At 35.7% G+C, this 22905-nt stretch overlaps 1 protein-coding gene across 1 annotated transcript in view; it reads right to left on the bottom strand.

The window, feature by feature from the left end:
- RB1 (RB transcriptional corepressor 1) overlaps nucleotides 1-22905 on the bottom strand; it is a 158896-nt gene that overhangs the window by 7048 nt on the left and 128943 nt on the right. Inside the window, exons 20-24 of the mRNA XM_082701590.1 lie at nucleotides 18803-18948; nucleotides 13802-13906; nucleotides 13218-13331; nucleotides 12958-13121; nucleotides 6546-6576 (exon numbers count right to left, since the gene is read on the bottom strand). Of these exons, the coding sequence (XP_082557716.1) occupies nucleotides 6546-6576; nucleotides 12958-13121; nucleotides 13218-13331; nucleotides 13802-13906; nucleotides 18803-18948 (560 nt within the window). The remainder of the gene's footprint in view (nucleotides 1-6545; nucleotides 6577-12957; nucleotides 13122-13217; nucleotides 13332-13801; nucleotides 13907-18802; nucleotides 18949-22905) is intronic.

A 22905-nucleotide genomic window follows, 5' to 3' on the forward strand; every position in this document is an offset into this window, starting at 1 on the left:
ATTAAATCTGATTTGAAAATAAGTCTGCGGAGGAGTCAAGATGGCGGAGAAGTAGCAAGCTGAGACTACTTCAGCTAGCCGGAGATCAGCTAGATAGCTTATCTAAAGATTGCAAACACCTGAAAATCCATCGGCAGATCGAAGAGAAGAAGAACAGCAATTCTGGAAACAGAAAAACAACCACTTTCTGAAAGGTAGGACCGGCGGAGAAGTGAATCCAAAGCGATGGGAAGATAGATCCCGGGGGGAGGGGCCGGCTCCCGGCAAGCAGCAGAGCAACCGCGCACAAAATCAGGACTTTTAAAAGTTTGTTCCGCTGAGGGACATCGCTCCAGAGGCTAAACCGGGGCGAAGCCCACGCGGGGTCAGCGTGGCCTCAGGTCCCGCAGGGTCACAGAAGGATCGGGGGTGTCTGAGTATCGCAGAGCTTGCGGGTATTGGAACGGGAAAGCCGGCTGCAGAGACAGAGCCGACAGTAAGCTCGCAGCTCGGTGTTACCCTTGAACCGGTCGCAGGCTCGGTGAGCTCGGAGCGCGGCCGGAGGTCAGGCAGACGGGAGTAACTGGCGCTGTTCTCTGAGGGCGCACTGAGGAGTGGGGCCCTGGGCTCTCGGCTCCTGCGGGCCGAGACCAGGAGGCCGCCATTTGTATTCCCGTCCTCCGGAACTCTACGGAAAGCGCTCAGGGAACAAAAGCTCCTGAAAGCAAACCCGAGCGGATTACTCACCCCGGCCCTGGGTAAGGGCGGTGTAATTCCGCCTGGGGCAAAGACACTTGAGAATCACTACAACAGGCCCCTCCCCCAGAAGATCAACAAGAAATCCAGCCGAGACCAAGTTCACCTACCAAGGAGTGCGGTTTCAATACCAAGGAAAGCAGCAGAATTCCAGAGGAGGAGAAAGCCAAGCACGGAACTCATGGCTTTTTTCCTGTGATTTTTTTTAGTCTTGCAGTTAATTTAATTTTTTCTTTTTCATTTTTTGCTTTTGTTTTGTTTTGTTTTCTTCTCGCCTTCAGGTAAATTTTTTTTTTTTTTAACTGTTACCTTTTTCTTTTTTAACGATTTTTTACTAGTTTATCTAATATATATATTTTTTCTTTTTTACATATTTCTTAGGTGTTTTCTTTTTTTAAAAATTTTTTTCTTTTCTTTTTTTTTTTTTTCTTTTCTTTGTTCTTTTTTTTTTCTTTCTTCCTTTTTGAACCTCTTTTTATCCCCTTTCTCCCCACTCACGATTTTGGATCTCTTCTAATTTGGTTAAAGCATATTTTCCTGGGGTTGTTGCCACCCTTTTAGTATTTTACTTGCCCCTTCATTTACTCTTATCTGGCCAAAATGACAAGACGTAAAAATTCAACACAAAAAAAAGAACAAGAGGCAGTACCGAAGGCTAGGGACCTAATCAATACAGACATCGGTAATATGTCAGATCTAGAGTTCAGAATGACAATTCTCAAGGTTCTAGCCGGGCTCGAAAAAGGCATGGAAGATATTAGAGAAACCCTCTCGAGAGATATAAAAGCCCTTTCTGGAGAAATAAAAGAACTAAAATCTAACCAAGTTGAAATCAAAAAAGCTATCAATGAGGTGCAATAAAAAATGGAGGCTCTAACTGCTAGGATAAATGAGGCAGAAGAAAGAATTAGTGATATAGAAGACCAAATGACAGAGAATAAAGAAGCTGAGCAAAAGAGGGACAAACAGCTACTGGACCACGAGGGGAGAATTCGAGAGATAAGTGACACCATAAGACGAAACAACATTAGAATAATTGGGATTCCAGAAGAAGAAGAAAGAGAGAGGGGAGCAGAAGGTATACTGGAGAGAATTATTGGGGAGAATTTCCTCAATATGGCAAAGGGAACGAGCATCAAAATTCAGGAGGTTCAGAGAACGCCCCTCAAAATCAATAAGAATAGGCCCACACCCCATCACCTAATAGTAAAATTTACAAGTCTCAGTGACAAAGAGAAAATCCTGAAAGCAGCCCGGGAAAAGAAGTCTGTAACATACAATGGTAAAAATATTAGATTGGCAGCTGACTTATCCACAGAGACCTGGCAGGCCAGAAAGAGCACTAAACGAGAAAAACATGCAGCCCAGAATACTATATCCAGCTAGGCTATCATTGAAAATAGAAGGAGAGATTAAAAGCTTCCAGGACAAACAACAACTGAAAGAACTTGCAAATACCAAACCAGCTCTACAGGAAATATTGAAAGGGGTCCTCTAAGCAAAGAGAGAGCCTACAAGTGGTAGATCAGAAAGGAACAGAGACCATATACAGTAACAGTCACCTTACAGGCAATACAATGGCACTAAATTCATATCTATCAATAGTTACCCTGAATGTGAATGGGCTAAATGCCCCTGTCAAAAGACAGAGGGTATCAGAATGGATAAAAAAAACAAAACCCATCTATATGTTGCCTCCAAGAAACTCATTTTAAGCCCGAAGACACCTCCAGATTTAAAGTGAGGGGGTGGAAAAGAATTTACCATGCTAATGGACATCAGAAGAAAGCAGGAGTGGCAATCCTTATATCAGATCAATTAGATTTTAAGCCAAAGACTATAATAAGAGATGAGGAAGGACACTATATCATACTCAAAGGGTCTGTCCAACAAGAAGATTTAACAATTTTAAATATCTATGCCCCCAACGTGGGAGCAGCCAACTATATAAACCAATTAATAACAAAATCAAAGAAACACATCAACAATAATACAATAATAGTAGGGGACTTTAACACTCCCCTCACTGAAATGGACAGGTCATCCAAGCTCAACAAGGAAATAAAGGCCTTAAACAACACACTGGACCAGATGGACATCACAGATATATTCAGAACATTTCATCCCAAAGCAACAGAATACACATTCTTCTCTAGTGCACATGGAACATTCTCCAGAATAGATCACATCCTCGGTCCTAAATCAGGACTCAACCGGTATCAAAAGATTGGGATCATTCCCTGCATATTTTCAGACCACAATGCTCTAAAGCTAGAACTCAACCACAAAAGGAAGTTTGGAAAGAACCCAAATACATGGAGACTAAACAGTATCCTTCTAAAGAATGAATGGGTCAACCGGGAAATTAAAGAAGAATTGAAAAAAATCATGGAAACAAATGATAATGAAAATACAACGGTTCAAAATCTGTGGGACACAACAAAGGCAATCCTGAGAGGAAAATATATATCGGTACAAACCTTTCTCAAGAAACAAGAAAGGTCTCAGGTACACAACCTAACCCTACACCTAAAGGAGCTGGAGAAAGAACAAGAAAGAAACCCTAAGCCCAGCAGGAGAAGAGAAATCCTAAAGATCAGAGCAGAAATCAATGAAATAGAAACCAAAAAAACAATAGAACAAATCAACGAAACTAGGAGCTGGTTCTTTGAAAGAATTAATAAAATTGATAAACCCCTGGCCCGACTTATCAAAAAGAAAAGAGAAAGGACCCAAATAAATAAAATCATGAATGAAAGAGGAGAGATCACAACTAACACCAAAGAAATAAAAACTATTATAAGAACATACTATGAGCAACTCTACGGCAATAAATTTGACAATCTGGAAGAAATGGATGCATTCCTAGAAACATATAAACTACCACAACTGAACCAGGAAGAAATAGAAAGCCTGAACAGACCCATAACCAGTAAGGAGATTGAAACAGTCATTAAAAATCTCCAAACAAACAAAAGCCCAGGGCCAGACGGCTTCCCGGGGGAATTCTACCAAACATTTAAAGAAGAACTAATTCCTATTCTCCTGAAACTGTTCCAAAAAATAGAAATGGAAGGAAAACTTCCAAACTCATTTTATGAGGCCAGCATCACCTTGATCCCAAAACCAGACAAGGATCCCACCAAAAAAGAGAGCTATAGACCGATATCCTTGATGAACACAGATGCGAAAATACTCAACAAAATACTAGCCAATAGGATTCAACAGTACATTAAAAAGATTATTCACCACGACCAAGTGGGATTTATTCCAGGGCTGCAAGGTTGGTTCAACATCCGCAAATCAGTCAATGTGATACAACACATCAATAAAAGAAAGAACAAGAACCATATGATACTCTCAATAGATGCTGAAAAAGCATTTGACAAAGTACAGCATCCCTTCCTGATCAAAACTCTTCAAAGTGTAGGGATAGAGGGCACATACCTCAATATCATCAAAGCCATCTATGAAAAACCCACCGCAAATATCATTCTCAATGGAGAAAAACTGAAAGCTTTTCCACTAAGGTCAGGAACACGGCAGGGATGTCCATTATCACCACTGCTATTCAACATAGTACTAGAGGTCCTAGCCTCAGCAATCAGACAACAAAAGGAAATTAAAGGCATCCAAATCGGCAAAGAAGAAGTCAAATTATCACTCTTCACAGATGATATGATACTATATGTGGAAAACCCAAAAGACTCCACTCCAAAACTGCTAGAACTTATACAGGAATTCAGTAAAGTGTCAGGATATAAAATCAATGCACAGAAATCAGTTGCATTTCTCTACACCAACAGCAAGACAGAAGAAAGAGATATTAAGGAGTCAATCCCATTTACAATTGCATCCAAAACCATAAGATACCTAGGAATAAACCTAACCAAAGAGACACAGAATCTATACTCAGAAAACTATAAAGTACTCATGAAAGAAATGGAGGAAGACACAAAGAAATGGAAAAATGTTCCATGCTCCTGGATTGGAAGAATAAATATTGTGAAAATGTCTATGCTACCTAAAGTAATCTACACATTTAATGCAATGCCTATCAAAGTACCATCCATCTTTTTCAAAGAAATGGAACAAATAATGCTAAAATTTATATGGAACCAGAAAAGACCTCGAATAGCCAAAGGGATATTGAAAAAGAAAGCCAACGTTGGTGGCATCACAATTCCGGACTTCAAGCTCTATTACAAAGCTGTCATCATCAAGACAGCATGGTACTGGCACAAAAACAGACACATAGATCAATGGAACAGAATAGAGAGCCCAGAAATAGACCCTCAAATCTATGGTCTACTCATCTTCGACAAAGCAGGAAAGAATGTCCAATGGAAAAAAGACAGCCTCTTCAATAAATGGTGCTGGGAAAATTGGACAGCCACATGCAGAAAAATGAAATTGGACCATTTCCTTACACCACACACAAAAATAGACTCAGAATGGATGAAGGACCTCAATGTGAGAAAGGAATCCATCAAAATCCTTGAGGAGAACACAGGCAGCAACCTCTTTGACCTCAACCGCAGCACCTTCTTCCTAGGAACATCACCAAAGGCAACAGAAGCAAGGGAAAAAATGAACTATTGGGATTTCATCAAGATCAAAAGCTTTTGCACAGCAAAGGAACCAGTTAACAAAATCAAAAGACAACTGACAGAATGGGAGAAGATATTTGCAAACGACATATCAGATAAAGGACTAGTGTCCAGAATCTATAAAGAACTTAGCAAACTCAACACCCAAAGAACAAATAATCCAATCAAGAAATGGGCAGAGGACATGAACAGACATTTCTGCAAAGAAGACATCCAGATGGCCAACAGACACATGAAAAAGTGCTCCATATCACTCGGCATCAGGGAAATACAAATCAAAACCACAATGAGATATCACCTCACACCAGTCAGAATGGCTAAAATCAACAAGTCAGGAAATGACAGATGCTGGAGAGGATGTGGAGAAAGGGGAACCCTCCTACATTGTTGGTGGGAATGCAAGCTGGTGCAGCCACTCTGGAAAACAGCATGGAGGTTCCTCAGAATGTTGAAAATAGAACTGCCCTATGACCCAGCAATTGCACTATTGGGTATTTACCCTAAAGATACAAATGTAGTGATCCAAAGGGGCACATGCACCCGAATGTTTATAGCAGCAATGTCCACAATAGCCAAACTATGGAAAGAACCTAGATGTCCATCAACAGATGAATGGATCAAGAAGATGTATATACACAATGGAATACTATGCAGCCATCAAAAAAATGGAATCTTGCCATTTGCGACAACATGGATGGAACTAGAGCGTATCATGCTTAGCGAAATAAGTCAAGCAGAGAAAGACAACTATCATATGATCTCCCTGATATGAGGAAGTGGTGATGCAACATGGAGGCTTAAGTGGGTAGGAGAAGAATAAATGAAACAAGATGGGATTGGGAGGGAGACAAACCATAAGTGACTCTTAATCTCACAAAACAAACTGAGGGTTGCTGGGGGGAGGGGGTTTGGGAGAAGAGGGTGGGATTATGGACATTGGGGAGGGTATGTGCTTTGGTGAGTGCTGTGAAGTGTGTAAACCTGGCGATTCACAGACCTGTACCCCTGGGGATAAAAATATATGTTTATAAAAAAAAATAAAAAATTGAAAATAAGTCTGCTATTAATCTTCTAAATTCTATGCAACATGCCTTGCTGAGGTGTTGAATTATATATATGTCAATTCAAGTAACAGAAATCTGCAATTTCTTTTATAGTTACAGTACATTCCCTTATATTTCATAGAAAGAAAATACTCACCCCAAATGATTCACCAATTGATACTAAGATTCTGTTAAGATAAAACACAAATTAATAATGAAGATCATATATAACTTTGCAGAGATGATCATTTTGAGCTATTAGACATACCAAATCTAAAGTCTGCTCTACCCTAGAACCACAACAAAATTACAATTAGGGGCTTACTCTAACAGTGCTAATCTAATCATGCACTGGGCTAGTCTCAGATTTTTTTAAAGAATTTCATGTCTGAAAGAACATATTCTGCCACTGTCCACATTTAAAGAAGGTAAAGGAAAATTTTAAGTTTACTCACACTTAATTCTTCATAAATCAATTGATAAATAATTAAAATTTCACACTTCCTCATTAAAAATTCACATAACAATTGGCAAAAAGTTACATCTAAATAATAATCAGAATTCTAATTCAGATCTCTACTTATCGTATATCCTAGACTTGGAAATCTATTAGTCTGCCTGTCCTTGTTTGAACCAAATAATTTATGTTCTTTTTGTTTTTGAGCATAGCTGACACACAATATCACATTAGTTTCAGGCGTATAACACAGTGATTCAACAAGTTTATATATTATGTTGTGCTCACAAGGGTAGCCACCATCTGCCACCATACATCACTACTGCAGTATCACTGACTATTATCACTAGTATCACTACTCATGTTGTACCTTTTATTGCCCATGACTTATTCATTCTATAATAGGAAGCCTGTATCTCCCACTAACCTTCATCCATATTGTCTGTCCTTCCCTCCCCTTTGGCAACCATCAGTCTGTTCTTTGTATTGATAGGTCTAATTCTGATTTTTGTTTTTTTTTTTTTATTTTTTTGGATTTTACTTGAGTGAAATCACTTGGAATTTTTTTTCTCTGACTTATTTCTCTTAGCATTATATCTTCTAGGTCCATTCATGTTATCTCAAATGGCATGATCTTATACATTTTAATGACTATGTAATATCCCCTTGTATATATATACATATATACATATGTATATCTATACTTATAAATCATATTTTTCTTATCCATTCATACATCAGTGGACACTTAGAGTTCTTCCATATCTTAAATATTGCAAATAATGCTGCAGTAAACATAGGGGTGCATATATCTTTTCAAATTAGTGTCAAATTTTCTTTGGATAAATACCCAATAGTGGAATTATTGGATCGTATGGTATTTCTAAGTTTTTGAAGAATTTTCAGACTGTTTTCCATAGTTGGGTATAGCAATTTACATTCCAACCAACAGTGTATGAGGGCTCCTTTTTCTCCACATCCTCAATAACACTTATTTCTTGTCCTTTTTTAGTCATTCTATAGGTGTGATATCTCACTATTGTTTTGATTTGCATTCCCCTGATGATTAGTGATTTTGAGCATCTTTTCATTTGTATGTTGCTATTCATATGTCTTCTTTGGAAAAATATCTATTCAGATCTTCTGCTCACCCTTTAATTGTTTATTTGTTAATGAGTTATATGAGTCCTTTACAAATTTTGAAAATTAATTAATCAGATATGTGGTTTGCAAATATTTCCTCCCATTCACTAGGCTGCCTTTTCATTTTGTTGATGGCTTCCTTTGCTGTGCAGAAGCTTTTCATTTTGATGTAGTTCTCCTTTTTATTTTTGCTTTTATTTCTCTTGCCTTAGAAGACATACCTAGAAAAAAATGTTGGCATGGTTGATGTCAGAGAAATTACTACCTATGATCTCTTCTAAGGGTCTTATGATTTCCAATCACACATTTAAATCTTTAATCCATTTTGAGTTTATTTTCATGTATGGTAATAAAAGGTGGTCCACTTTCACTCTTTTACATGTAGTTGTCCAGTGTTCCTAGCACCATTTATTAAAGAGACTATCTTTTCCCCTCTTACACTTTGGCATAAATTAATTGGCCATATAATCATTAGTTTATTTCTGGGCTCTATATTCTGTTTCATGGATCTATGTGGTTTATTTTTATGCCAGTACCATGCTGTTTTGATTACTACAACTCTTTAGTAAACCTGGGATTGTGATAATCTCTATTCTTTTTCAAGACTGCTTTGGCTATTTGGGGTCTTCTGTGGTTTCATACAAATTTTAGTATTATTTGTTCTAGTTTGTGAAAAATAATGATGGTATTTTATAGGGATTGCAATGAATCTGTAGATTACTTTGGGAAACATGAACATTTTAGCAATATTAATTCTTCCAATCCATGAACATGGAGTATCTTTGCATTTATTTGTGACATCTTCAATTTCTTTCATAAGTGTTTTATAGTTTTCAGATACAGGTCTTTCGCCTCTTTGGTTAAGTTTATTCCTAGTTATTTTCTTCTTTTTGGTGCAATTGTAAATGGTGTTGTTTTCTTAATTTTTCTTTCTGCTACTTCTGTGTTAGTGTATAGAAATGCAATAGATTTCTGAACATTAATTCTGTATCCTGAAACTTTACTGAATTCATTTATTCTAGTAGATTTTTGGTGGAGTCTTTAGGATTTTCTATGTATAGTACCATGTCATCTGTAAATGGTGACAATTTAACTTCTTCTTGACCAATATGGATGCCTCTTTTTTTTTTTTTCTTCTCTGATTGCTATGGGTGGGACATTCAGTACTATGTTAAATAAAAGTAGTAAGAGTGAAAATCCTTGTCTTATTCCTGATCTTAGAGAAAAAGTTCTCACTTTTTCACTATGATGTTATCATGTGGGATATATGGTGCTAGTTGTGCATTTTTCATATATGGCCTTACTATCTTGAGGGAGGTTCCCTGTAAATCTTTGTTGAGAGTTTTTTATCATGAACGATGATGCATTTTATCAAATGCTTTTTCTACATCTATTGAGATGATCGTATAATTTTTATCCTTTGTTTTTTTGATGTGGTGTATCACATTGACTCATTTGTGAATATCGAACCACCCTTGCACCCCTGGAATTAGTTCTACCTGCTCATGGTGAACGATATTTTTGATATATTGTGGAATACAGTTTGCTAAAATTTTGTTGAGGATTTTTCCATCTATGTTCATCACGGACATTGGCTTGTAGTTTTCTTTTTTTTGTGGGGTGTTTTTCTGGTTTTGGTATCAGGGTAATGCTGGCCTTATAAATGCATTTGGAAGTTTCCCTTCTCTTCTATTTTTTGGAATAGTTTGAGGAGAATAGGTATTAATTCTTTTTTAAATGTCTCGTAAAATTCACCTGTGAATGCATTCTGGCCTGGATGTTTATTTTTTGGTAATTTTTTTGATTACTGATTCAATTTCATTAATAAAAATCAGTCTGTTCAGATTTTTCTATTTCTTCCTAATTCAGTTTTGGAAAATTCTATATTTCTAGAAACTCATCCATTCAGGATAAATTTGTCCAATTTGTTTGCATACAATTTGTTGCAGTAGTCTCGTAATCCTTTGTAATTCTGTGGTGTCAGTTATTACTTCTCTTTCCTTTCCAATTTTATTTGGGTCCTTTCTCTTTTTTTCTTGATGAGTCTAACTAAGGAATAACCAATTTTGTTTATCTTTTCAAAGAACCAGCTCTTGGTTTCATTAAATTTTTTCTACTTTTTTTTTTTTTTTTAGTCTTTATGTCATTTATTTCTGCTCTGATCTTTTTTTTTTTTTTAAAGATTTTATTTTTTTATTTGACAGAGAGAGATTACAAGTAGGCAGAGAGGCAGGCAGAGAGAGAGAGGAGGAAGCAGGCTCCCTGTGGAGCAGAGAGCCTGATGCGGGACTCGATCCCAGGACCCTGAGATCATGACCTGAGCCGAAGGTAGTGGCTTAACCCACTGAGCCACCCAGGCACCCCTGCTCTGATCTTTATTATTCCTTTCTACTCAACTTGGGCTTTGTTTGTTCTTCTTTTTCTGGTTCCTTTAGGTATAAGGCGCTGTTTATTTGAGCTTTTTTTGTTTCTTGCTATGGGCTCTATTGCTATATATTTCCCTCTTAGAACTGCTTTCACTGCATCCGAAGGAGTTTGGACCATTTAGTTTTCATTTTCATTTCTCTCCATGAATTTTTTGTTTCCTCTTTGATTGCTCTGTTGGCCCACTGGTTGTATGGTATCGTACTGATTAATCTCCACATGCTCATGTTTTTTTCCATTTTTTTTCTTACATTTTATTTCTAGGTTCATACTGCTATATAATCAGAAAAGATGCATGGAATGATTTCAATCTTCTGAAATTTATTGAAGCTGTTTTGTGGCCTCATTTGTAATCCCTTCTGGAGAATGTTCCGTGTGCACTTGAGAATAATGTGTATTCTGTTGGTTTTGGATTGAATGTGCTATATGTATCTGTTATGTCTACCTGTTGCAAAGTGTCATTCAAAGACACTGTTTCCTTATTGATTTCCTGCCAGAATCATCCACCCATTGATGTAAGTGGGGTGTTAAAGTCCCTCACTATTATTGTATTACCATCAATTTCTCTCTTTATTTCCATTAATATGTGCTTTATGTATTCAGGTGCTCTAGTGTTTGGTATATAGATACTTACAAGTGTTACATCCTCTTGTTGGGGTGCTCCTTGAATCATTATGTAATACTCTTCTTTGTCTCTAGTTACAGTCTTTGTTTTAAAGTCTATTGTCTGATCTAAGTGTTGCTACTCTGGCTTCTTTTTTGCTTCCATTTGCATGGTAAATGGTTTTCTATCCCTTTACTTTCAGTCTGTTTGTGTCTCTATGTCTAAGGTGAATCTCTTATAAGCAGCATATAGAGGGGTCTTGTATTTTTATCCATTCCACCACCCTGTATCTTTTGACTGGAGCATTTAGGCCATTTACATTTAAAGTTATTATTTTTTTAAGTTATTATTGTTAGGTATGTACTTGATGCCATTTTTCCCCCTGTTTTCTGGTTGTTTTTGTAGTTATTCTCTGTTCTTTCCACTTCTCTTGTTCTTTTTCTTTGGGATTGATGAGTTTCTATAGCGTTTGTTTGGCTTTCTCTTTATTTTTTGTATATATATCACAGGTTTTGAATCTGTGGTTGCCATGAGTGAACCATATAATTTGTTTTTATAATAAATGTGAAAAACAGTATTAGCTTCACATAACAAGGATATGATCATATGCACATGGAACTAGGAGATAGGTCTTATTATACTCCAATTCCTTGATAGGTAGACAAATATATATATATATATTTGATTAAGCAGACTATATATATATTTGATTAAGCAGAATACCTAAATATGCTTGATAAATAGAATGTGAAGATGCTCTCTTAATGCCTGGTCAATGATTGATCAAGATTTTGAGAATATGACCTCAACTGAGAAGTGATTTCACTAAGTTCAGTAAATAGATATCATAAGAATAATACAGATCAATTATCATTACCTAAGTACACATTTTCATGTGGCAATGTGGGACTGTGTAAATTAAATATACATGATGTATTATCTTAGCAACTTACAGTATAAGTTGTAGATATTGTACACAGATACTATAAGAACAGCAAATAAAAGATGGTACAGGGGTGCACAAGAGGATTTATATCACTTGCCAACTAGTTTCTATTTTCTCTCTTCCTGTAGAGTTACAAATTTTTACTATGAGTGTGCATTACTTATATAATTAAATACCCCACACAAATGTTTTCTAGATGGCTAATATCTCCCCCTTCTCCCTTTTGTTTTTCTTGCCCATTAAGTACAATTCTATGAGCTGACAATTTAAGGAGATGAGACTACCTTAACTGTACTAGCTAATCTGCCTACCACTCTGTACAAATAAAGTCATTTTCAAACAGCCCATGATAACATATAATAAGGCAATGGAAGCACTTCAAAGTCACAAAGCACTTGTGGTTGGATGTGGAAGATAATGTAATGATTTGTAGTTGCACAGAAACTTTCATCTAGGAATTTAAAACAGCTTCATACTCATCATCTCCCTAATCCACAGCACCCTTCCGAAGTAGTGACACCTGCCCCAGGTAATATAAGGAAGCTGCAGGCAGAATTAAGGATGGACTTCTAAAGACTTAATTTGCAGTTATGTACATTTAATCAGTCATCTACATTTTTGTAACAAAGCAAGATAAACAGGTTCACAGAGTTTAAAGGACATTCAGTAAAGCTAGAGAATAAAAATTCTTAACCAAAAGTAATCTACTTTACTTAGCAGACTCGTTATTTACTAAAGTATGAAAGTGATTTTAAACCTACTACAAAAATTGTTCTTTGTTCACAAAAGAACAAACCCTAGCACCCAGGAAAGCTGAAGACTAAACTTGCAAACCCACTTAAGTAAAAAGATAATCTTTCTTACCTACCAAATTCCTATCATGTTACTTAATGTAAATAAATATATTTTAAGTGAAGAAAGCTTTATATTTTTGTACTTGGATCAAAATAATCCCCTCTTATTCTTTGCCCTTTCCCTAAAGAGAAAACACAAACCTTGATCTTGGAGTCATTTTTGTTGGCGTTGGCACACCTTCTGAAATTTTATATGGATTCTTCAGGGGTGATATATAGATGTTTCCCCCAGGAATCCGTAAAGGTGAACTAGAAAACTTGTAAGGGCTTCGAGGAATGTGAGGTATTGGTGACAAGGTAGGGGGCTAGGGCAAAAACAAAAAGCAGATTTTTTTTTTAATGTTTTAGTAAGCTCCACTTTATAATTAGATTTTCCCAATCAAAGGATACTTCCAACATACCCTGGTAGAAGCATACTGCAAAATATTTGTTTTCAGTCTCTGCATGAAGACCGAGTTATAGAATACTATAATGGAATCATACTCCTCTTCTCTGATCAAAACACGTTTGAATGTCTGAAGAAGAAGAATAAAAACACCTGTTAAATTAATCTGGAAATTTATCTCTTTAGATTTTTTTTTCTAATAGTTCATATTATTTTCTAACAGTAAGAATCACATATTATACAGGAAAAAATAATCTAGAAAAGTCTTCTTAGGTTTGGTATATAACTGTTCTACCAGAAGTGAAATGTCACAGACTTTTAAAAAATATATACACATGTGTAAAAATTTATTACAAATATCCTATTTATTGCAAAGATGTAGTATTCCTTATTAACTTTATAACATGAATTTGGATATTATAGTGCCTTAACTTTCCAATTCTGTTTTAAGCACAAATAATTAACCAGTAATATAAAGGTAAAAAAACTGATACATAAATTTATATAATGTCATAATATATGATCTAATTAATGACTTAAATTATCCATTTTATAGATATGAATATATCCAAAAAAATCTTACCATGGAAGATTACCTACCTCCTGAACAGCATGAGGAAGATCCTTGTATGCTGTTACAATGATTTTGAATTTAAGGTCTATATTCTTCACTTTGCATATGCCATACATGGAACACATCATAATCTAGTAAGTCAATGCAATATAAAAAAATCAGAATTTTGTTACATAGTTGTGCTCTAAAAAGTACTGTTATCTTTCTTTTAGCTTCAAAAAATGGAAATCTAAGTTCCTACAGGATTATGTTTTCCCATCCTAAGCTCAGTTTGAAAGGTGATGTGAAGTGTTCAACCCAAATTGTGTTTAAAGAACAAAATGTAAAAGTCAGACCTTGATTATTAGAACTGATCATCTGGTTTGTAAATAACCCTAACTTTGACCTTTGTTCCTTAGGTTCCCCCCCCCCATAAAGGTTGAAATTGGAATCAGTTTACTGTGTAACTAGCACTTAAAAAAAAAAAAAGGTCAGATATATCAAAGGTTTAAACTATCAGATAAAATAAAATTGAATATACTTGGTGATGGTGGTAAGGAGTTTGGAATGGGGCAGAAGAGAGTCTTTATATTGCAGGTAATGCTCTTGATTTGGAAGCAGGTTATACAGATGAGTTCAGTTTATGAATTTGCGTTAAGATGTATTCTTATGATATATGGATGCTTTTATATGCATGTTGTATTTCAATAAAAACATTTTTAATGTAAAAATAAGATTTGAAATTATTCCTTACAGAATTAAAAAATCAAACTTTCTTCATTTGTATGAATTTTATTGCCAAATTTAAGTACTTATATCTCTGCAACATTCTTGCTTATATCTACTATTGCCAAGAATATCTACTCATCACCGCTTGTTCAGCATCCTACCAGCCCCAATTCTATTTTTCCCACTCAGAACACCATCTAATATCTTCTTTGTTAATTCATATTTTTCTCCTACCTCTTCTTAAGGTAACTCTCTGCAAAAGTCTAGATTTCATATACCTAATCTCTTTAGAAATCCTTAGGACTTAGGATTTAGAAATCCTTAGGACTAGTGTAGAAAAATAGAAGGCAATGAGTGCCTACTTTAAAAAATCCAACATACTAGAATTTATACACCCAAATATACTCTAGAAAGATATACATATTTGGAGGTTATACCCTTATACACTAATTCACGGTTTGCTGAAAATATCATTCTTTTTCTTTTTTTAAAAGATTTTATTTATTTATTTGACAGAGATCACAAGTAGGCAAAGAGGCAGGCAGAGAGAGAGAGAGGGAAACGGGCTCCCCACTGAGCAGAGAGCCCAATGAGGGGCTGGATCCCAGGACCCTGAGATCATGACCTGAGCCGAAGGCAGAGGCTTAACCCACTGAGCCACCCAGGCGCCCCTGAAAATACCATTCTTACTGGGAACATTACTACTGAACTGATAGAAACAAAGAGAACATTATGAACAACTGCATACCAACAAAATAGATATCTAAGATGGAAAGAAAATTTTTAAGAAAAAACACAAACCACCAAAACTTACTAAAGAAGAAACAGAAAATATGAGCTTGAAATAATACTCCAAAACTATCTGCAAACGAAAGCCCAGGCCCAGATGGTTTCACTGGTGTATTCTACCAAACCTTTAAAAAAGAATCAATACCAATTTCTCACAAACTCTTCAGAAATTAGAAGAGGAGGGAACACTACCCAACTAATTCTGTGAGGATAGTAATACTCTGATATCAAATCCAGATATGAGAGGAAAATTACCATTATCTTTTATGGTTATAGTTGTAAACATTTTTAACAAAAACAAGCTGAATCCAGCAGCACATCAAATGTATTATAGACTATGACCAAATGGGATTCATTCCAGAAATGCAAGATTGGTTTAACATCTGAAAATCAATTCATGTAATATACTACATATCAATACAATAAAAGGAGAAAACCCCAATGATCATCTCAATAGATATAGAACAAGCATTTGACAAAATTCAACACACTTTCATGATAAAAACAACCAGGAATAGATGGGAACTTCCTTTACCTGATAAAGGGCATATACAAAAACTCCACAGCTAACAATACATTTAATGGTGAAAGACTGAATGCTTTCCCCTAGCGCAGAAACAAAACAAGGATGTCCCTTCTCACCACTTTCATTCGACATTGTTTTTGAGGTACTACACTACAGCAGTTTGACAAATAAATGAAGTAGCAGTCATCCAGATTGAAAAGGTAAAAGTAAAACTATCTCTATTTGAAGACAATATGATCTTATATATTGAAAATCCTAAAAAATCTACTAAAAACTATTAGAACTAATAAAGTACTTCAATAAAACTGCAGGTTAACAAGATCAATATATGAAAATTAATTGTATTTCTATACACTTGTAATGAATAATGCAAACAAGAAATTAAAGAAATAGTTCCATTTACAATAGTGTTAAAAGGAATAAAAACACTGAGGTGTATAAATTTAATATAAAAAGACTATACTCTGAAAATGTTAAAACATAACTGAAAAAAATTAACATCTAAATAAGTGGAAAGGGCGCCTGGGTGGCTCAGTGGGTTAAAGCCTCTGCCTTCGGCTCAGGTCATGATCCCGGGTCCTGGGATCGAGCCCCACATTGAGCTCTCTGCTTGGCAGGGAACCTGCTTCCCTCTCTCCTTCTGCCTGCCTCTTTGTCTGCTTGTGAGCTCTGTCTGTCAAATAAATAAATAAAATCTTTAATAAATAAATAAATAAGTGGAAAAACATCATATGTTCATTGGCTAGAATACTTAATATTATTAAGATAAGAAAGCTCCTCAAATTAATCTATGATTCAATATAATCCCTATCAAAATCATTGTTGGCTTCTTTGCAAAAATTGACAAACTGATCCTAAAATTTATATGGAAATGCAAACTACAGAACAGTACAACAAATCTTGAAAAAGAAGAAATTTTTTTCCCTATTTTTTTTTAAAGATTTATTTCTTTATTTATTTTAGGGAGAAAGAGCGTGCACAAGAGTGTGAGCATGAGTGGGGGAGGGGCAGAGGGAGAAGGAGAGAATATCAAGCACACTTCCTACTGAAAAGGACCCTGGGATCCAGACCCTAAGATCATGACCTGAGCTGAAATCAAGAGTTGGATGCTTAACTGACTAAGCCACCCAGATGCCCCCACACTTCCCTATCTCAAAATTTACTACAAAGCTTTGTAATTGAGACAGTTCTGTACTGGCATAAGAGAAGACATACAGATCAATGGAACACAATTAAGAAACCAGAAATGAACTTTTATGCATATACAGTTAGTTCTGATTTCTCTCAACACAGAAAGAAAAGACTTTAAGAAATGGTGCTGGAACAAGTAGTATTCAGATATAAAAGAGTGACGTTAGACCCCTTCTCACACCATACAGAAAAATTAACTCAAAATGAATCAGAATGTAAATGTTAGAGTTAAAAGTATAACATTTTTGGAGAAACACAAGAATAAATCTTTGTATGATCTCTGACTTGGCAATGGTTTCTTAGATAAAACAGCAAAAGCAGTAGTAACAAAAGAAAAAAATAGATAAACTGAACATGATCAAAATGAAAAACTTTTGTGCCACAAAGGACACCATCAAGAAAGTGAAAATACAACTCAAGAGAACTGGAGAAAACAACTGCAAATCATATGAAATAAGGGACTTTTATGTAGACTACATAAGAACACTTGTAACTCAATAATAGACAACTCAATTAAAAAATATGCAAATTATCTGAGAAGATATTTCTTTAAAGAAGATATACAAATGGCCAATAAGCACATGAAAATATTCTCAATCAATATCATTAGCCATCAGGGAAGTGCAAATTAAAACCATAAAGAGATACTACTCTATACCCAATAGGATGATTGTAGATACTACTCTATACCCACTAGGCTGGTGAGGATATGGAGAAACTGGAACCTCATACACTTCTGATAGGAATGCAGAATGGTGTGGATATACTGGAAAACAATCTGGCCAATCCACAAAGGTTAGACATAGAGTTATCACAAGACCTGGCAATTCTATTTCTAGGTATATATCCAAGAGAACTGGAAGCATATATCCACACAAAACTTGTATATAAATGTTCACAGAACATTATTCATAATATCCAAAAAGTAGAAAACAAATGTACACCAAATAATGAACAGATAAATATGATGTGGTATATCCATACAATGGAATATTATTTGGCAACACAAGGGATGAAGTACTGATACAAGGCATAACACAGATGAACAATGAAAACATTACACTAAGAAGCCAGACACAAAATACAACATATTATATGATTCCATTTATATAAAATGCCCCAAAAGAGGCAAATCTACAGACATAGAAAGATCAGTATTTCCTGGGCCTGGAAGAAGTAGAGGAACAGATGATGAGTATTGAATGGTATGGCATTTCTTTTTAGCATGATAAAACTGTTTTAAAAGTGATTTTGGTGATGGTTCCACAACTCTATCAATATACTAAAAACTACTGGATTGTACACTTTATATGGGTAATTTGTATGGCATGTTAATTATATCTCAATAAGTTGCTACCAAAAAATATTATTATTATGCATAAAGAGAAAAAACAGGAAGATATGAAAGATCATTCTCTGTAAACTGTCATTCATTTATTTTTTTATTCATTCATTCATTCATTCATTCATTCAATAGGCATTGTTTTAGATCAACTTGTTCTTAAGTCTTGGACTTCTTCCTTACTAACATGATATCTAGGTTACTACAAGACAGAAAAACTCTTAATAAACAGTTTTTTTCAATGATTTTTATAAATAAGATCTTTTATGTCATTAAAAAAGTCACTTGAAATACTCCCGAGCTCTAAAGCTCTAAGAACTATAGCAAAATTATAAAAGGAAGCCAAAGAATGCATATATATTAAGTCTGCTAAATTGATCTAGCTTCTTGTTTCAATCTAATCTTTTAAGAAATCAGTGCACAGTTAACAAATGAGTAGGAGAAGAGTAGTGAAGTGCATTATTTTCTTACCTGATCCAAATGCCTGTCTCTCATGAGTTCATACTCATTTTGCAATGTATGCTGAAAAAGGGTCCAGATGATATGTTCTAGTTCTGGGTGGTCAGACAGAAGGCGTGCACACAGGGTATTTAGTCGAAGATATGCTAGTCGGTACACTGCAGAGATAAGGGGACTTAGGTTTACTGTTCAACAAGTGGATTTTTCAAAATACTAAATTGCTGTAACTATAATTCTATTAAACAGCATTTTTTCCCTGGTTTTTTTTTCAAGTTTTTATTTAAAGCCCAGGTAGTTAATATACCATGTAATATTAGTTTCAGATATAGAATTTAGTGATTTATCACTTCTATACAACACCCGGTGCTCCTCACAAGTGCCCTCTTGAATCCCCATCACCTATTTCATCCACTTCCTGCTCTGGTAACCATCAGTTTGGTCTCTATAGGTAAGTCTGTTTTTTGGTTTTCCCTTTTTACTTCCCGTATGTTCATCTGTTTTGTTTCTCCAATTTCACATATGAGTGAGATCATATGATAATTGTCTGTCTCTGACATATTTCACTTAGCATTTTACATTCTAGCTCTATCCACATCATTGGAAATGGCAAGATTTCATTTATATTTTTTTAATTTTTTTAAATTAATTTATTTATTTAATAAACATATAATGTATTTTTATCCCCAGGGGTACAGGTCTGTGAATCTACACATTTGACAGCACTCATCATAGCAAATACCCTCCCCAGTGTCCATATCCCCACCACCCTCTATCCCCACTCCCCCCAGCAACCCTCAGTCTGTTTTTTGAGAGTGAGTCTTTTATGGTTTGTCTCCCTCCTGATCCCATCTTTTTTCATTTTTTTTGTTTTCCTACCCCCAAACCACCAACATTGCATCTCTACTTCCTTATATCAGGGAGATCATATGATAGTTGTTTTTCTCCGACTGACTTATTTAGTTAAGCACAATACCCTCTAGTTCCATCCACATCATCGCAAATGGCAAGATTTCATTTCTTTTGATGGCTGCATAGTATCCCATTGTATATATATATACCACCTCTTCTTTATCCATTCATCTGTTGATGGACATCTAGGTTCTTTCCCTACTTTGGCTATTGTGGACATTGCTGCTATAAACATTAGGGTGCACGTGCCCCTTCAGAACACCACATTTATATTTTTAGGATATATACCCAGTAATGCACTCGCTGGGTCACAAGGTAGCTCTATTTTCAGTTTTTTGAGGAACCTCCAAACTGTTTTCCAGAGTGGTTGCACCAGCTTGCATTCCCACCAACAGTGTAGGAGGGTTCCCCTTTCTCCGCATCCTCGCCAGCATGTGTCATTTCTTGACTTCTTAATTTTAGCCATTCTGACTGGTGTGAGGTGGTATCTCATTGTGGTTTTCATTTGTATTTCCCTGATGCCGAGTGATAAGGAGAATTTTTTCATGTGTCTGTTGGCCATCTGGATGTCTTCTTTGCAGAAATGTCTGTTCATGTCCTCTGCCTATTTCTTGATTGGATTATTTGTTCTTTGGGTGTTGAGTTTGCTAAGCTCTTTATAGATTTTGGATACTAGCCCTTTATCTGATATGTCGTTTGCAAATATCTTCTCCCATTCTGTCAGTTGTCTTTAGGTTTTGTTCACTGTTTCCTTTGCTGTGCAAAAGCTTTTTATCTTGATAAAATCCCAATAGTTCATTTTTTCCCTTGCTTCTGTTGCCTTTGGTGATGTTCCTAGGAAGAAGTTGCTGCGGTTGAGGTCAAAGAGGTTGCTGCCTGTGTTCTCCTCAAGGATTTTGATGGATTCCTTTCTCACACTGAGGTCCTTCATCCATTTTGAGTCTATTTTTGTGTGTGGTGTAAGGAAATAGTCCAATTTCATTTTTCTGCATGTGGCTGTCCAATTTTCCCAGCACCATTTGTTGAAGAAGCTGTCTTTTTTCCATTGGACATTCCTTCCTGCTTTGTCTAAGATTAGTTGACCATAGAGTTGAGGGTCTATTTCTGTTCTATTTCTATTTCTATTCTGTTCCATTGATCTATGTGTGTGTTTTTGTGCCAGTACCATGCTGTCTTGATGATGACAGCTTTGTAATAGAGCTTGAAGTCTGGAATTGTGATGCCACCAACTTTAGCTTTCTTTTTCAATATTCCTTTGGCTATTCGAGGTCTTTTTTGGTTCCATATAAATTTTGGGATTATTTGTTTTATTTCTTTGAGAAAAATGGGTGGGATTTTGTTAGGGATTGCATTAAATGCGTAGATTGCTTTAGGTAGCATAGACATTTTCACAATATTTGTTCTTCCAATCCAGGAGCATGGAACATTTTTCCATTTCTTTGTGTCTTCCTCCATTTCTTTCATGAGTACTTTATAGTTTTCTGAGTATAGATTCTTTGCCTCTTTGGTTAGGTTTATTCCTAGGTTTCTTATGGTTTTAGGTAAAATTGTTAATGGGATGGACTCCTTAATTTCTCTTACTACTGTCTTGTTGTTAGTGTAAAGAAATGCAACTGATTTCTGTGCATTGACTTTATATCCTGACACTTTACTGAATTCCTGTACAAGTTCTAGCAGATTTGGAGTGGTTTTGGGTTTTCCACCTAAAGTATCATTTCATCTGCAAAGAGGGATAGTTTGACTTCTTCTTTGCTGATTTGGATGCCTTTAATTTCTTTTTGTTGTCTGACTGCTGAAGCTAGGACTTCTAGTACTATGTTGAATAGCAGTGGTGATAACGGACATCCCTGCTGTGTTCCTGACCTTAACAGAAAAGCTTTCAGTTTTTATCCATTGAGAATGATATTTGCAGTGGGTTTTTCATAGACAGTTTTGATAATATTGAGGTATGTGCCCTCTATCCCTACACTTTGAAGAGTTTTAATCAGGAAGGGATGCTGCACTTTGTCAAATGCTTTTTCAGCATCTATTGAGAGTATCACATGGTTCTTGTTCTTTCTTTTATTAATGTGTTGTATCACATTGATTGATTTGCGGATGTTGAACCAACCTTGCAGCCCTGGAATAAATTCTACTTGGTTATGGTGAATAATCCTTTTAATGTACTGTTGGATCCTATTGTCCAGTTATTTGGGTGAGAATTTTCGCATCTGTGTTCATCAAGGATATTGGTCTGTAGTTCTCTTTTTTGATGGGATCCTTGTCTGGTTTTGGGATCAAGGTGATGTTGGCCTCATAAAATGAGTTTGGAAGTTTTCCTTCCATTTCTATTTTTTGGAACAGTTTCAGGAGAATAGGAATTAATTCTTCTTTAAATGTTTGGTAGAATTCCCCTGGGAAGCCATCTGGCCCTGGACTCTTGTTTGTTTGGAGATTTTTGATGACTGTTTCAATCTCTTTACTGGTTATGGGTCTGTTCAGGCTTTCTATATCTTCGTGGTTCAGTTGTGGTAGTTTATAGTCTCTAGAAATGTATCCATTTCTTCCAGATTGTCGAATTTGTTGGTGTAGAGTTTCTCATAGTATGTTCTTATAATTGCTTGTATTTCTTTGGTGTTGGTTGTGATCTCTCCTCTTTCATTTATGATTTAATTTATTTTGTTCCATTCTCTTTTCTTTTTGATAAGTCTGGCCAGGGGTTTGTCAATCTTATTAATTCTTTCAAAGAACCAGCTCCTAGTTTCATTGATTTGTTCTATTGTTTTTTTTAATTTCTATTTCATTGATTTCTGCTCTGATCTTTATGCTTTCTCTTCTCCTGCTGGGTTTAGGCTTTTTTTGTTGTTCTTTCTCCAGCTCCTTTAGGTGTAGAGTTAGGTTGTATTTTTGAGAACTTTCTTGTTTCTTGAGAAAGGCCTATACCACTATATATTTTCCTCTTGGGACTGCCTTTGCTGTGTCCCACAGATTTTGAACCGTTGTGTTTTCATTTTCATTTGTTTCCATGAATTTTTTCAGTTCTTCTTTAATTTCCTGGTTGACCCATTCATTTTTTAGAAGGATTCTGTTTAGTCTCCATGTATTTGTGCTCTTTCCAAATTTCCTCTTGTGATTGAGTTCTAGCTTCAGAGCATTGTGGTCTGAAAATATGCAGGGAATGATCCCAATCTTTTGATACCAGTTGAGACCTTATTTATGACCCAGGA

The sequence above is a fragment of the Mustela nivalis genome (genome assembly GCF_964662115.1).
Source record: "Mustela nivalis genome assembly, chromosome: 15".
Classification (NCBI taxonomy): Eukaryota; Metazoa; Chordata; class Mammalia; order Carnivora; family Mustelidae; genus Mustela; species Mustela nivalis.